The sequence below is a fragment of the Pseudopodoces humilis genome, chromosome 10, assembly GCF_049639895.1.
Source record: "Pseudopodoces humilis isolate 2021_Gansu_Grassland_sample_001 chromosome 10, ASM4963989v1, whole genome shotgun sequence".
In the NCBI taxonomy this organism is placed as follows: Eukaryota; Metazoa; Chordata; class Aves; order Passeriformes; family Paridae; genus Pseudopodoces; species Pseudopodoces humilis.
The window spans coordinates 300,870-315,206 of record NC_142209.1 but is presented as its reverse complement, the minus strand read 5'-3'; the positions used below and the strand labels follow the sequence as shown (position 1 = coordinate 315,206).

The window sequence follows — 14,337 nt, the reverse complement described above, 5'->3', positions numbered from 1 at the left end:
GACAGCCCCGGGAGCCCCGGGAGCCCCGGGAGCCCCAGCAGCGAGCGGCTGCGGGGAGCCCCGGGCGAGGGTGGGAAGCGCCGGCGAAGGGGAAAGGACCGGGAGAGGAGGGGAGGGAGGGAGGGAGCGAGGGAAGGAGGGAGGGAGGAGCGGAGGGAGGGAAGGAGGAGCGGGAGGGAGGGAAGGAGGGAGGGAGGGAAGGAGGAGCGGAGGGAGGGAAGGAGGGAGGGAGCGAGGGAAGGAGGGAGGGAGGGAAGGAGGAGCGGAGGGAGGGAAGGAGGGAGGGAGCGTGGGAAGGAGGGAGGGAGGGAAGGAGGAGCGGAGGGAGGGAAGGAGGCGGAGCGGGGGGGTGGGCCCGCCCCCCCCGCCCCGCACCGGAGGGAGCGGCGGCGGCCCCCCCCGCCCCCGGCCCCCCCGCCGCCCGCCCATGGCTCGGCCGCTGCCGCTGCTGCTCTGCCTGGCCGCGCTGGGCGCCGGCTGCCGGGCCGGGACCCCCACCCGGGCAGGGACCCCCCCCTCCGGCACGGCCGGGCCCTCCGCGGAGCCGCTGCAGGACGAGGCGGACAACCAGGAGAACATCCTCTCGCAGGTACCGCGGGGCTGGGGGAACCTCGGGGCTCTGCCGGGCACAGCTGAGCGATCCTGCCGCCTGATGCTGCCTGCTGGCCGCGCTCCGCAGGGCTGCCTGTGCTGAGCCTGGGCTCCCGGCGCTGCTCGGTGCTCCGGGCTCGCTCCGAGCCGTGCTGGCTGTGCGCTGTCGGGGGTGCTGGGTGATGATGCTGCCGCAGCCCGGGGGATGCCGGCCGGGCATTCCCGGTGATGCTGTGCGCTGGAGGAAGTTCATCCGTCACCCGGGGCGCAGGGAAATCGGTGAAGCCCGTCAGGGAGCGCTTCACAAACTCCGTCCTATCATTTTTCCGGGGGGACTCAGAAGAAAAGGGAGCTCCTTGGGAGGAGGATTGGTGGGGCCTCTTTGTGTGCCGATCCAGGCTCTTTCCCTGCCAGTGGGATGCGGTGGAGGTTTCTGTTAGATTTGGCTGATCAGGCAGCGTGTTGTTATCTGCCCTCGGAAATGGCTAACGCAGAGACCATTGGAAACGAACCGCTGAAGTTATTTTTGTGCTTGGGCTTTCAGAAGCGCTGTCTGCAAATCTCCGTAAAGGAAATTCCTGGCATTGTATAGGGCTAATCAGAAATACTGCTTCACCACCAGGTTACGCTGCTTACAGGGTGCCTTTCAGTCCCTCACCCGATGCACCCTTGCCCTGTTGGCCTGTGTAAAACGCTCTTGCTCTGGGGAGCAGGTGGCTTATTGGGTCTTTTGCACACAGAGCATTAAAGGAAAGCGGAAAAATTTAAAATTCGCGTATTTAAAATTCAAAGCGGCATTCTGCTCACAGTGGGATAAAAAACGCCCTGTTGGAAGAAGCCAGTTTTTATCCCCTCATAGGCAGTGAGCAGCTCTGAGCTCTCCAGAACGCTCCTTGGCTGGCAGATTCTGGAAGAGCCGGCCGGTTTCCTCGGGGCTCGGGGTGCCCAGAGCGTCCTTGTTCGGACCTTGAGCTGCAGGCCGTGCCTGTCCCCGGCCGTGCGGGCGCAGGAAGGGAGGTTTGCTCACTGCTGGCCTGTGCTCAGCTGCTAGGTGACTACGACAAGGTGAAGGCGGTGTCCGAAGGCTCCGACTGCCGCTGCAAATGCCTGGTCAGACCCCTGGGCCGTGGCGCCTGCCAGAGGATTAACGAGGGCGCTTTCAGAGCCGAGGATTTTTACACGGTGGAAACCATCACGTCAGGACCCAGCTGCAAGTGTGCGTGCGTGGCTCCCCCCTCGGCCCTCAACCCCTGCGAGGGAGACTTCAGGCTGAAGAAGCTGCGGGAGGCAGAGAGCAGCGACCTGAAGGTAGGGGAGCAGCTTCAGCCCCTGACTCTTTGGGGACGAGAAGATCTTCTGAAGCCTCTTCTTTCTGAGCTTTTTCTAAAAAAACCCTGCTCCCTAACCCTTTTTCCTAAACTATCTCCTAGTTACATTTAGATCTGCATGTTTGATACAAAAATCGAGCTCAGCTTAAGGGATTGAGTCGAGCAGCTGCAGTGGATGATTCACTTGATTCATCCCTTGCTGCCTGGGCTCCTCTGTGGCTTTCTGCAGGGGCTGGGCTGCTCCCTGCCCTCTGTCCAGCCCCAAGTGTCCCTGGAGGACAGCTCTGCTCCGCTCAGCAGCTGCCAGCTCTTTTTTCTGTTGCAGAGAGGGACTCCCAAGGACCCACGCAGAAAAAGCTGTTTTGGCTTCCACGGGCCGAGAGCTGCTGATGCATCAGCGTGAGGGTGTGATGCACAGCTGGCTGATGGCAGGATGGATTTGTTGTTTCAAAGGCTGACACTTCTCTACTGCTTAGTATCTCATCTCTGTAGTAATACATCCCTCTTTCCCAGAAGTGGCGGTGTTTAAGCGCTCCTGACTTTCACTGGGTGCTTCCTTTGGCTGGCAGCAGACCCTGCTGGGTTCCCAGTTTGCTGCCAGGGTAGGGCAGCAGGAGGTGCTTGCTCCGGTGCTGGGGAGCCCCTGGAGGGGCAGGCTGAGTGCTGGTGGCACCGGTGCCCCCGAATCCCTCTCGGGTGGGAAGGCAGGCAGCGCGCAAGGCGCCGTGGGGCAGCTGCCGTCGAGGCCACCGCGATGGGCTCGTTCTAATTAACTTGGAGCTCGAGGATGTGTTCCATCGTGTCCCACTGCAGACAGTCAGCAGCTTCTTGTCCAGGCACCCCTGCAGCTAGGGAAGATAAACAGGCACAGGCAGACAATCCATCATTCAGGGGAGGAGGGGTCCCAGTCTGGGGCTGTTTCGTGGTCCCTCGTCTGGGGAAAAGCCAGGAGGTCCCACGTGGCCTTAGGTGAGAGTGGTGAGCTCTCTGTGGTCAGGGGAGGGGACACCCCCAGGTGACAGAGCCACCCTGGTGGTCCCTTGCCGGGAGGCAGGCAGAGCTCCCATGCCAGCAGCTCCTGCTCTGTCCTCCTCATCCTCCTCGGGGAGGAGCAGAGCGTGCCTGGCTGCCCTTGGCTCCGGCCGTGCTTCCAGCAGGGAGCAGCTCGCTGCCAGCTGCGGTGAGGGAACGGCTGTGTCCTCTAGGAACAGCCTCCTCAGGGCTTGTCCAAGCACACACTCCATCCAGGAGCTGGGCAGCAGGACCGCTTTCCCTCCAAGCCCAGAGCCCTTCCAGGGGTCGGGATCATTGGGAACAGCCCCTTCTTGTAGGAGAAGCTGGGAAGCAGGAGGGGACACAGCTGCAGCTCTCGTGCCTCTCATGAGGAGCAGCTCCCACAGCCACCCCACAGCTCTGAGCGGCCCCAGAGGGTTTTACTCCCTTTGCTGCCCCGACAAGCATCGCCCTCGCCCGGTTCAGCAGCAGGAAGGGCACAGGGTCATTTGTGTGTTGTGTTTTACCAGACTTTCTTATGATCTGACACAAAAGCCCTGGGTACTCCATGTGTGGGACAGCTGTGGGAAGGTCCCTCCTTTGGGTGGGCTGGAGGATGAATCCCTGAGGGAATGAGAGAGAGAAATCCAGGCAGCAGGAGCACAGCCCAGGGCAGCCAGACTCAGTCGAGTGCCTGCACTGGGCTTCCCAGCAGGAGGTTTCAGTCCTTCTGTGCCTTTAGCAAGGTCCAGTAGGAACTCAAGGACCATGAAAGGCCACAGTGGGTGAAGGGAAGGGAGCAGTGAGCTGATAGGAACATCAGTGTGCTCTTCAGGGGAAGGTCAGCGTGGTGTTGGCAGGGAGCAGCTGAACCTCACATCTATTTCTGCGACAGGACAGCGTGCTGCTCGCAGGCACAGTGTGATTTTGGGGGTGTTGGTGCAGAGTCAGTGCGAGGAGGCTGTGCTCAGGATCATTGGGAAGGAGGTTAGTGTGGTCTGCAACCTTTGTGCAGTGATGGAAATTGTCCAGCCTGGAGGGAAAGCGCTTGTCTCCAGCGGCTGTCTGGCAGGCCGTGTGCATTGTATCGGCCGTCTCCATCCAGCTCTCAGTGGAAAGTGGATGCACAGCCATAAAACAGCTCTTGTCTCTTAATGCTGCCATTTTATCTGGCCCAAAAAATCTTTCCTTTGCTGTCAGCTCCACAGGGAGGCTGCAGAGGCCGGGGTGGAAACTCCAAGTGCTGCCAGCAGCGCTGCCTGTGATTCTCCCATGTTTATGAAGCTCTGCTGACCGGTTTGTAGCTGCTGGGAGAAAATGTCACGGCCCTGCAGTAATTCCTGTGCACTGGAAATGCTGCTCAGCCACGGGGGCTGCAGGGTGTGCAGCACCACGCTGGCCATGCAGGGGAGGTGGCCCAGGAGCCCTTCCCACCGTGGAGCCGTGCCATGCTCCATCCATATCCCAGGAATGGTGACCGAGGGCTGGGCAGGACACAGGCACAGGGGGGGCTTCAACACAGGCTGTCTGTCAAAGGGCTGGCTGCAGGAGAGGGCAGCATCCCCCTGATAAAATTGTTCTTCAGAAAGGCAACACTTGCCAGGCTGGCACTGAATTTCTGTTTCTTCACCCTTGCAATTGCAGAGTATTTCAAGACTTTTTAACAAGTTTTTTTCTTATTCCAGGAAAAAGAGCACAGGATGGCACGAACTCAGAGTCTGATCTCAAATTGAGCTGCCTTTTTCTTGTTGCCTCCTTTGCTGGCAGTCACATCACGGGTGGAGTAGTGAAGCCTTTGGGCTCGTGGGAGAGCCTGCCTAGAGCTGGCAAAGAGAGCAGTGTTTTACCTTGCTCTGCTACTAATCTCCAGCATCCAAAATGTGCTCCTGAAGTCCTGGGGCTCCGTGGGGGTGGCGAGTTCTGCTCTGCATGCCGTGCTCTGACCAGGGCAGCAGGGCTGTGTAAGGGAAAACCTGCTCTATAATCCGAATTCTTGCACTCAGATGGGTGCATCACCCTCGCCCTTTCGGCTGAGGAAGCTCCACGGGGTGTGTTAGAGCCAGTGCTGCTCCTGACCGTGTTCTGCCCTTGCCTTGCAGCTCTCCGCCATCGTCGAGATGCTGGAAAGTGCCTTCTATGGCTTAGACCTCCTGAAGCTGCACTCAGTCACCACCAAGCTGGTGGGTCGGGTGGAGAAGCTGGAGGAGGTGAGTCCTGCTCTCCTGCAGTGTCCTTGGCCCCGCTGGGACTGGCCTCACCCGAGTTCCTGCTACCCTGCTGCGTTCAGAGCCGCCTTGCCCGGGAGGAAATGTTCACTCGGCTGAAACTGAACCGGAGCAGGCTTGGGTCTCTGAACCAGACCGGACCACAGGCAGTGCCCAGTGCACCCCCACCCCATCAGCCTGGCCTGACCCTCTCCAGCTCCCCCAGTCCCCCAGGGCCTGGACTGGGAGCGGGATCCCAGCGTGGCCTCACCAGGAGCAGCATCTCCTTTGGGTCAGAAGGCCCTGCTGTTAAGTTTTTTCCTCCTCTCAGTTTTCCTTGTGGGCTGGTGTGCCGGCTGCTGTCAAGCAGGAGCTTTGGAGCTGTTTGATGTGGGGGCGAGAGGTTCAGGCTGGTGCAGGGGTACACCCAGCAGGACTGTGGGGAGCCAAGGAGCTCAGATTCCTGAAGGACCAAGTTACGTCTTGGCCTCCGTTAAAACAGAGCAGAACCCTCAAGCTTCCATTTTATTTTAGAGCAGACTTCCAGTGAAATAATTCTCACTTCCATACAGTTTAATATTTCTTTGGCTAGCACAGGGTAGGGTTTGCAGTTTAAGCTGAGCTCAGCTATGTAGCGACAGGTTGCCAGATTAAATACTGGAGTTTTCTCCCCTGGTCCGTATCTGGGACGGTAATTCCACATTCTTGTCGGAGTGGAGCAGTCCATCTCCAGCCAGGAGCTGAGAGGCGATGATTTATAAAGCCAAAATTCCACTTTAAAGTGTTTTGGGAAGGCACGGCGTGCTCCATCCCGGGGTCAGGAGGGAGACAGCTGAGGGGAGCACGTTTGCCTGGGGGGCTCTGGGTTTCCAAGCGTGGAAATTGACTCAAAAGGGGTTTTGAGGTCTGAAAATAACAAAGCACCAATGTTCTCCTTTGCAATCCCACCCTCTTCCTGTGGTTTAGCGTGTTCTTCAGTCCTTCCTTGGGCTTGCCAAGGGATTATTTCAGGTGGGGGTGTCCCTGCGCTCTGCTCCAGTACCAAAGCGGCCAGTTCCTGCAGGGGGTTTGGGGCCAGCAGTGCTGGTGGCACGCTGGGCACACGGGCTGGCCTCTGCAGCCTGCTCACCCCGCTCAGGAGTGCCTGTGTGCCACAGGGAGGCAGATGGGCAGAAAGCTCCCTAGGGCCGAAGGAGTTTGGCCTGAGATGGAGCTGTAGAGGTGCAGGAGCAGGGAATTCACAGAGCTCTCTGGTTTCCCAGAAGTGGGGCTGCAGGATCATGTAAAAGCAGCTGAGGCTGCCTGCAGGCACTTGGACAGGATGGAGGACGACAGGAGAGGCCTGGCTTAGAAGGAGATTGCCCAGAGCTTGGGGCAGAGCCCAGCTGATGCAGGCAGCAGGTGTGAAATGCCTCCTGCTGCTGGCTTAGCACGGGAATTCCTGTTGAAAGGATGTGGAGGAGGATCACACCCTGCACCAGCCCTGGGGTCTGACAACAGGGACAGCTGAGTGCTGAACTGGAGCCTGGCACGGCTTCAAAGCATGGCCCTGGCGGGCGGGTGTGCTTTTGGCAGCTGCTGCCCTGCGCGGCAGCTGAGCAGCCTCTGCTGCATCCAGCACTGGCCAGCCTTTGGTGCTGCCTCTCCGCTCCAGGGGAGGCAAATGCTGTCCCCGAGCGGGTCATAAAGCAAACATTACACAGGAGAAGTGGTGAGGGCTGTTGGAATCAGTCATCCTCTCCAAAGGAGGATGGTGTCGAGAGCTGCTCCTGGGAGAGCATCATGAGGTCCCCTGTTCCTCTGCTTGTTGCAGCAAAATGCTTGCTGGAGGGTTCCTGCTGGACTGGGGGTTAACCCCTCTGGTTTACAGAGGTTAGGAGGTCTCACGAGTTCTTCCCACTACAAGAAGGTGTTTTAGACCGATGGTGTCGGTAGAGGGAAGGAACTCCCAATTCTTGGTCCATGCAGTGCGTTCTCGAGCGAGGCAGCTCCTCTGCCTCGTCCTCAGCTCACATCAGCTCTGTCCCATCAGCTGCCAACCTGGAGGTCCCAGATGGAGGTCACGGTGGCTTTTAGGAGAAATGGATGGCGGGACAGGTTGAGAACGAAGGATCAGGGTAACCACCCCCAGCGCCTGTGCTGAAGTGACCGATGTGCCAGCCCCCCAAAGCAGGTGCTGTGTGAGGTGTGGGAGCCCAAGGAGGGATGAGCAGAGACCACAACAATCCCTTGGGCATGGGGTGTGTCCGTGGCTGGGGACTGAGGAGGCCGAAGGGTTTTGCCTGCTGGATGAGTTGCAGCCAGCCCCAGCTCGCTCCTGCTCACAGGACAGCTGCTCTGGGGGTCGCTGGCTCTTGTCCTGTCCCCAGACCCTCAGATTCTGTGGGAGGCTGTTGAGGAGGAGCAGTCCCTGAGTGGCCAGGCCAGGAAAGTGGGATCAATGAGTGCAAGATGAACTTGCTGGCAAGTGTGGCTGAAGATGGGGGCTGAAGAGCCCCAAGGCCACTCTCCCAGTCCAGGGGAACCTTCAGCAAAGATCTGGGATATGCACACCAGGGATGGGGTTCCTGGATCCCACTGGGGGCAGGGGCATCTTTGTAGCAGCTGAAGCGCCCAGCCTCGTGGAGAATCCCCAGCTGTGAGCCCAGGATGGCAGCACGGAGCTCCAGGGCTGTGGTTTGGGGGCCACAGAACAGAACAGCCCTTGTCCTTCAGTGGGGTAAAGCCTCCTCCCTTGCTTTCCTAGGGCATGTCCAGGAACTCGACGCAGGAAGGCCAGCGGGCTGGAGCCAGCGGGGAGGAGGCTCTGCAGGATGCCCCTGGCAGGGAGAACTGCTCCAGGCTCCTCAGCAGCAGCCTGGCCGACATGGAGAGCTCCCTGCAGCGGGATGCTGAGGCTGCCTACGCCCACCCGGAGGTACAGCTCGGTGTCACCGCTGCTGCCCTGGGCTCCCGGGGGGGTTTCTCCTGCCTGGAGGGGCCCTGTTTATGCGCCCCCAAGCCCCAGCAGTGTCTCGGCACAGCCCAGCTGCTGCTGGGACGGGATGGAGCTGGAAGCAGGGGGAGGTGGGCTGTTGGTTTTCGAGGTCAGCGGTGGCTGAGCCGCTTGGAAAGCCTGATGTCATTGCGGGAAGCGGTGGGAAACAGCCTTTGATTAGCAGGGCTTGGGGCTCGCTGCAGGGACAGCCTGTCGCCTCCTGTCCCCTCCTGTCGCCTCCTGTCCCCTCCTCCGCCGGCCTGGCTGCTGCGGGCAGGGCTCGGGCATCCCCCTGGATGTGGGCTGTGGGTCTGCCCAGCACGGGGACAGCCTCTGCCGGGGGCAGCAGCTTCCGTGCAGCCCCAGAGAGACGTGAGCTGTTTTGGGAAAAGGTCTGCCCGGGGTGTCCTGGAGCTCTTGTGCCCCGGTGCTGCTGTCTAGGGTGGCCCGGGCTCCTCTGATCCCCGCCGGCTGCTCCTGGAGCATCCTGTCCGCACCCCCGTGTCCCTCTGCAGGGCGGCAGGAGGTGTCTGCCTGGGGGGACACTGAGTGCCCCACTCCAGCTCAAACAGGGCTGCTCCTGAGGATGCCAAGGGCCTGCACTTGCCCCCAGCCCTGCTCTGCAGGTCCTGTGTGGGGACGGGCTCCCCGAGGCCCTGGGGACAGGGTGGGCTCCCACACGTGTGCCGTGTGTCCGCAGTAGGGCAATGGCACCACCTGTGCCGTGCTGCCCTGCTCCCTGCCCCACTGCCTGCCCCACTGCCCTGCTCCCTGCCCTGCTCCCATCCCCACTGCCCTGCTCCCTGCCCTGCTCCCTGCCCCACTGCCTGCCCCACTGCCCTGCTCCCTGCCCTGCTCCCTGCCCCACTGCCTGCCCCACTGCCCTGCTCCCTGCCCTGCTCCCTGCCCTGCTCCCATCCCCACTGCCCATCCCCACTGCCCTGCTCCCTGCCCTGCTCCCTGCCCTGCTCCCTGCCCCACTGCCTGCCCCACTGCCCTGCTCCCTGCCCTGCTCCCTGCCCTGCTCCCTGCCCCACTGCCCTGCTCCCTGCCCCACTGCCTGCCCCACTGCCCTGCTCCCTGCCCCACTGCCTGCCCCACTGCCTGCCCCACTGCCCTGCTCCCTGCCCTGCTCCCTGCCCCACTGCCTGCCCCACTGCCCTGCTCCCTGCCCTGCTCCCTGCCCCACTGCCCTGCTCCCTGCCCTGCTCCCTGCCCTGCTCCCTGCCCCACTGCCCTGCTCCCTGCCCTGCTCCCTGCCCCACTGCCCTGCCCCACTGCCCTGCTCCCTGCCCCACTGCCCTGCTCCCTGCCCTGCTCCCTGCCCCACTGCCCTGCCCCACTGCCCTGCTCCCTGCCCTGCTCCCTGCCCCACTGCCCAGCCCCACTGCCCTGCTCCCATCCCCACTGCCCATCCCCACTGCCCTGCTCCCTGCCCCACTGCCCAGCCCCACTGCCTGCCCCACTGCCCTGCTCCCTGCCCCACTGCCCATCTCCCCAGCCCCACTGCCCTGCCCCACTGCCCTGCTCCCAGCCCCACTGCCCTGCTCCCAGCCCCACTGCCCATCTCCCCAGCCCCACTGCCCTGCTCCCTGCCCCACTGCCCATCTCCCCAGCCTGCACTCAGCAGCTGCTGCCCGCTGGAGAGGAGCCAGCCCCGGCCAGGCAGGGGAGCGGAGCGCGGGGCTTTTATTACCCCGAGTGACCTCATTTCCCAATATTCCCCTTTTCTCGCTGCTAATTGCAGCAGGGCCCATCTTCTCAGCCAAATGGGCACCGCTTCAGCCCTCAGGCTGCCTTTCCGATTTCCTTTAATGAGATGAAATCCTTCAGACCCGAGCTGTGGCAGCTGGTCCCTGCCCGGGGGGTTCCTGCTCCGAGAGGTTCCCTCTCCTGCTGGGAAGGTGCCTTCAGCCTCTCTGAGCTGGGAGAGCTCAGTGCACATTGCACACTGCCATCGGGAGCCAGCCTGCTCCTCCTGCCTGCCCCGCATCCCACAGCGTGTGCTGCATGGATCCTGGGGCTGCAGCTGGAGCAGCGCTGCTCTGCCACCCTGGGGGCTCCCATGGCAGAACGGACCGAGGGACACCCTGGGGAATGTCCCCTGGGGGCTCCCATGGCAGAACCGACTGAGGGACACCCTGGGGAATGTCCCCTGGGGGCTCCCATGGCAGAACGGACCGAGGGACACCCTGGGGAAGGAGGGAGCTCAGATCCCCCTGCCCGGTGTGGGGCTGTGCAGCCTGACCCACTCTTGCCAAGAAGTGGCGTTTCTGGCCCGCTTGGTAACAACCTCCTGTGTCTTTTCCAGGGAAAATATGAAGAAAGATTCCTGAAGGATGAGACCATCTCCCAGCAGATCAACTCTGTGGAATCCCTCCCGGAGCTGCAGCTCTCCCTGGAGGACAAGAAGCCCGAGCAGCTCCTGCAGAGGAAGCTGCGGGTGAGGAGCCGGCCTCCTTCCAAGCCCACCATTGTCCGAGGGGTCACCTACTACAAAGCCCAGTCCACCGAGTCAGAGAATGACATCGAGGAGCAACGTGAGTTGGGTATGAAGCTGTGCTTGGTGGGATGGGGGCTGCATCCCGCAGCAGAGCCAGTGCCTCATCCCCTGGGGATGTGTGGGAGCAGCAGGGGGAGGTGGGACAGCCGGCACCTCATGGCCGTGCAGCCTGTGAGCTGCGGATGTGGGGCACTGTAGCATTGTTATTCCATGGAAAATCCCTGGTAGCTGAGGAAATATGTCACTGCTTCGGTTCAAAACACCCAGCATCAACACCTCTGCAGAAGCAAATGGAGGTTTATTAAACGTGCTCGTGTTTCAGTTCTGCCTGCCCAGTGGCCTCCCGGGAGGTTTGTGCAGAGTGCAGGGTGGAGGCAGCTCGGAGCACGGCCAGGGGTCTGTGCTGGGAGCAGGGGCTGAGCCCTGCGGGGCTTTGGGGACTCCTGACCAGGAGGAGAACCCCACTGCTGGGGAACCCCAGTGATCCCCGTGCTGAGGCACCTGCTTTGGCACCCTGGGTTAGGTGAGTGGCATCTGCATGGGGATGCAGCTGGGTCTCCATCCCCATGGGTGAGAGATGTCTCCGTCCTGCCCGGTCTCCGGGAGGTCTCGGCAGGGCAGAGCTGATCCCCATCACCTCCTGCCCTGCCTGGCCTGAGGTGCTGGGGCCTCACTCACCTCCTGCCACGGGCACTGTGGCTCTCGGAGGGGACGTGGGGAGGGAACACGGGTGGTTCAGTAGAGCCTGCAGAGGTGGTGTCACCCCGGGACAGGTGGGTGGGAGCCGGCCGGGGCTGCGGGGCTGACACCTGTGCCTGTGCTCGGCAGCGGACGAGCTGTTCAGCGGGGACAACACGGTGGACCTGCTGATAGAGGACCAGCTCCTGAGGCCCAGCAGCAGGGCAGGCGAGGCCGTGAGAAAGCCCTCTCCTGTGGGCTGGCCACCCACCCCTGGCAGTGCTCCCACCACCCTGCTGGCCACCAGCACCGCCGCCACGGCCACCCTGTCCCCGTCCCTGTCCCCTGCCACGCCGGACCCCACCGCCCCAGGGCCCGTCACCGCCCCGGCAGGGCTGCCCGAGGAGGGCACCCCACAGCTGCCAGCAGCCTTGGCCAGCACGCTGGTGGCCACGGCCACAGAGACTTTGCCCGTGGCCACCCCTGCTGGAGGCTGGAGTGAGGTGGAGAGCAGCCCAGGAACTTGGCTCCAGGCGAACACCCCCCCAACGCCGGTCAGCCCGGCCATCCCTGCCACCCCAAAGGAGGGCCTGGAGGAGGAGGACATCAGGAGCATCATTGGTGAGTGAGTGCCTGCAGGTCCTGCACCCATCCTGCCGTGTGAGGGGGGCTGGCTCGTGCCCACAGTGTGTCCTGCTGAGCGCAGCACTCCTGGATTTGGTCACAGTGGGAGGCGTCACGGACATGGCAGCTGGACATGTCCGCTTCACTGAGGTCTACTTATTAACTCCGGAACCTGCTGTAGTTTTCCTCTCACCTTTAGGGGCTGGACTGGGCACAGCAAAAAGAGAAAGGACCTGAGACAGGCAGCAGCCTCAGCTGGAGCAGGGACATGGCTGAGGCTGTGGGGAGATGTTTGTGGGTTCTGGCCGGTCCTCACAAAGCTGCAGCAGGGCCATGGTGGCAGGGGGTGGCAGGGGGTGCCTGCTGGGTGAGTGAGGGGCTGCAGGGGGGTGGTGCCTCCAGGGACAGTGTGGCAGCCCTGCCTCTGCCTCACAAGCTTTCCCTTCCCTGCAGGGCGCTGCAAGGACACCCTGTCCACCATCTCGGGGCCCACCACCCAGAACACCTACGGGCGCAACGAGGGAGCCTGGATGAAGGACCCCCTGGCCCAGGAGGAGCGGATCTACGTCACCAATTACTACTACGGGAACACGCTGGTGGAGTTCAGGAACCTTGACAATTTCAAGCAAGGTGGGTTTGCACCAGCTCTGGTACCACTGATCCAAGGAGCATCCTCACCCCTGGGGATGCTGCATCGTGGGGGGACGATCTGCCTGGGGACCTTCCACCCTTGGCTGCTGGCACCCGGCGTGTGGTACAGGACGTGGGACAGCTCAGGCTGTGCCTGGTGGCCGGGGAGGGGGTGCAGGCAGAGCTGGGGGCAGAGCGTGCCCCCACCCCGGTGCGAAGGGAGGTCTCACCAGGCGGGTGTGTCTGCCCCGCAGGTCGCTGGAGCAACTCCTACAAGCTCCCGTACAGCTGGATTGGCACGGGCCACGTCGTCTACAACGGCTCCTTCTACTACAACCGGGCCTTCACGCGCAACATCATCAAGTACGACCTGAAGCAGCGCTACGTGGCCGCCTGGGCCATGCTGCACGACGTGGCCTACGAGGAGTCCACCCCGTGGCGGTGGCGGGGCCACTCCGACGTGGACTTTGCGGTGGACGAGAACGGCCTGTGGGTCATCTACCCGGCCATCAGCTACGAGGGCTCCAACCAGGAGGTGATCGTGCTGAGCAAGCTGAACGCGGCCGACCTCAGCACGCAGAAGGAGACCACGTGGCGGACGGGGCTGCGCAAGAACTTCTACGGGAACTGCTTCGTCATCTGTGGGGTCCTGTACGCGGTCGACAGCTACAACAAGAGGAACGCCAACATCTCCTACGCCTTTGACACGCACACCAACACGCAGATCATCCCCAGGCTGCTCTTTGAGAACGAGTACGCCTACACCACACAGATAGACTATAACCCCAAGGACCGCCTGCTCTACGCCTGGGACAATGGCCACCAAGTCACCTACCACGTCATCTTTGCCTACTGAGACCCCCCACCACAGTGGGGCACTGCAAGCCAGGGGCCACCAGCACCTTTTATTATTATTTTTATTGTTATTATTGTTATTTTGTACAAATTGAAGAGTAAATGATGGGTTTTGTTCCAAGCTGGTTTTTTATGGCGGATTGTAGATCGATCCCCAGGCCAGAACCACCCCCTTCGTCTTCGCTGTATCCTTGCTTCCGACTTTCCTTCCCAGGGGAAGGAGGTTCTCCTTTGGAAGGGCAGGCCCGGCTCTCCTGCCCAGGGAAGAGGAGGTGGCCCAGACGAGGCGCTCCCGATGATGTTTTTATCTGATCAGCGAGACACCCCGAAGCAGGGCACAGCTGCACCCACCAGGCCCCAGCGGGACGCTGCTGCTGCCCGTCCTGCTGGAGCACCCGCACGTCCCGTGGGAATGCCCCGTCTCTCAGGACCACCTTCCCAGCCCCTTGGAGATCCTGCTGTACATCGGGGCTGCGAGCACAGCTCCAGCAGCCCCTGGTGCTGGTACTTCTGCCGAGGACTGTCCCCTCCGATGGGGCTCTGCTCCCTGCAGGCCGCTCTGGGGGGCCGGGCGCACCCCGAGCCCCGACTCACGCCTGGAGGGAGCCGGCGGCGGGAGGGGGATGCTGTAAATACGTGTGGATGGCTTTTGTTTGTTCATTTTGTAACCCAGAGTAGTCCCCCTTGGCATGTGCTGGGTGCAGGCTCTGCTCAGCTGGGCTGCCTGGGCAGGGGCTGGCAGAGCCCTGGCTGTGCCTCTCCATCTCCTCCCTTCCCTCTCCTGCCCACGCCCGCCCTGCTCCTGCACCATCGCGATCCCCTCGCAGAGGCACAGCCCTTGCCCTCCTGCCCACCAGCATCTTGTATTTACCTGCTGTCAGTAATAAAGGATCCAGTACCTTTGCAGCTGTTTGGGGCTTTCTTTGGCTCTGCTTCACCCTCTGGGTGCATGAA

At 62.0% G+C, this 14,337-nt stretch overlaps 1 protein-coding gene across 2 annotated transcripts; it reads left to right on the top strand.

Annotated features, from left to right (window-relative positions):
* Positions 1-427: 427 nt before the first annotated feature.
* OLFML2B (olfactomedin like 2B) lies at positions 428-14,285 on the top strand. Of its 2 annotated transcripts, none has more exons than XM_005528722.3 (8): positions 428-589; positions 1,636-1,899; positions 5,012-5,119; positions 7,863-8,033; positions 10,405-10,633; positions 11,425-11,895; positions 12,352-12,528; positions 12,783-14,285. In XM_005528722.3, exons 1-8 carry the CDS (start codon positions 428-430, stop codon positions 13,382-13,384), a joined length of 2,184 nt encoding a protein of 727 aa, XP_005528779.1. In that variant the 3' UTR covers positions 13,385-14,285. The 2 variants fall into 2 exon arrangements, with proteins under 2 accessions (XP_005528779.1, XP_087916798.1); XM_088060672.1 differs by having other exon boundaries at positions 10,405-10,642.
* Positions 14,286-14,337: the final 52 nt, after the last annotated feature.

Coding starts and splice junctions, on each gene's coding strand:
- OLFML2B (XM_088060672.1), top strand. CDS start 428: ATGGCTCGGCCGCTGCCGCTGCTGCTCTGCCTGGCCGCGCTGGGCGCC. Junction 8,034..10,404: donor CTGCCTACGCCCACCCGGAG/GTACAGCTCGGT, acceptor TGTCTTTTCCAG/GGAAAATATGAAGAAAGATT. Junction 11,896..12,351: donor GGACATCAGGAGCATCATTG/GTGAGTGAGTGC, acceptor CCTTCCCTGCAG/GGCGCTGCAAGGACACCCTG.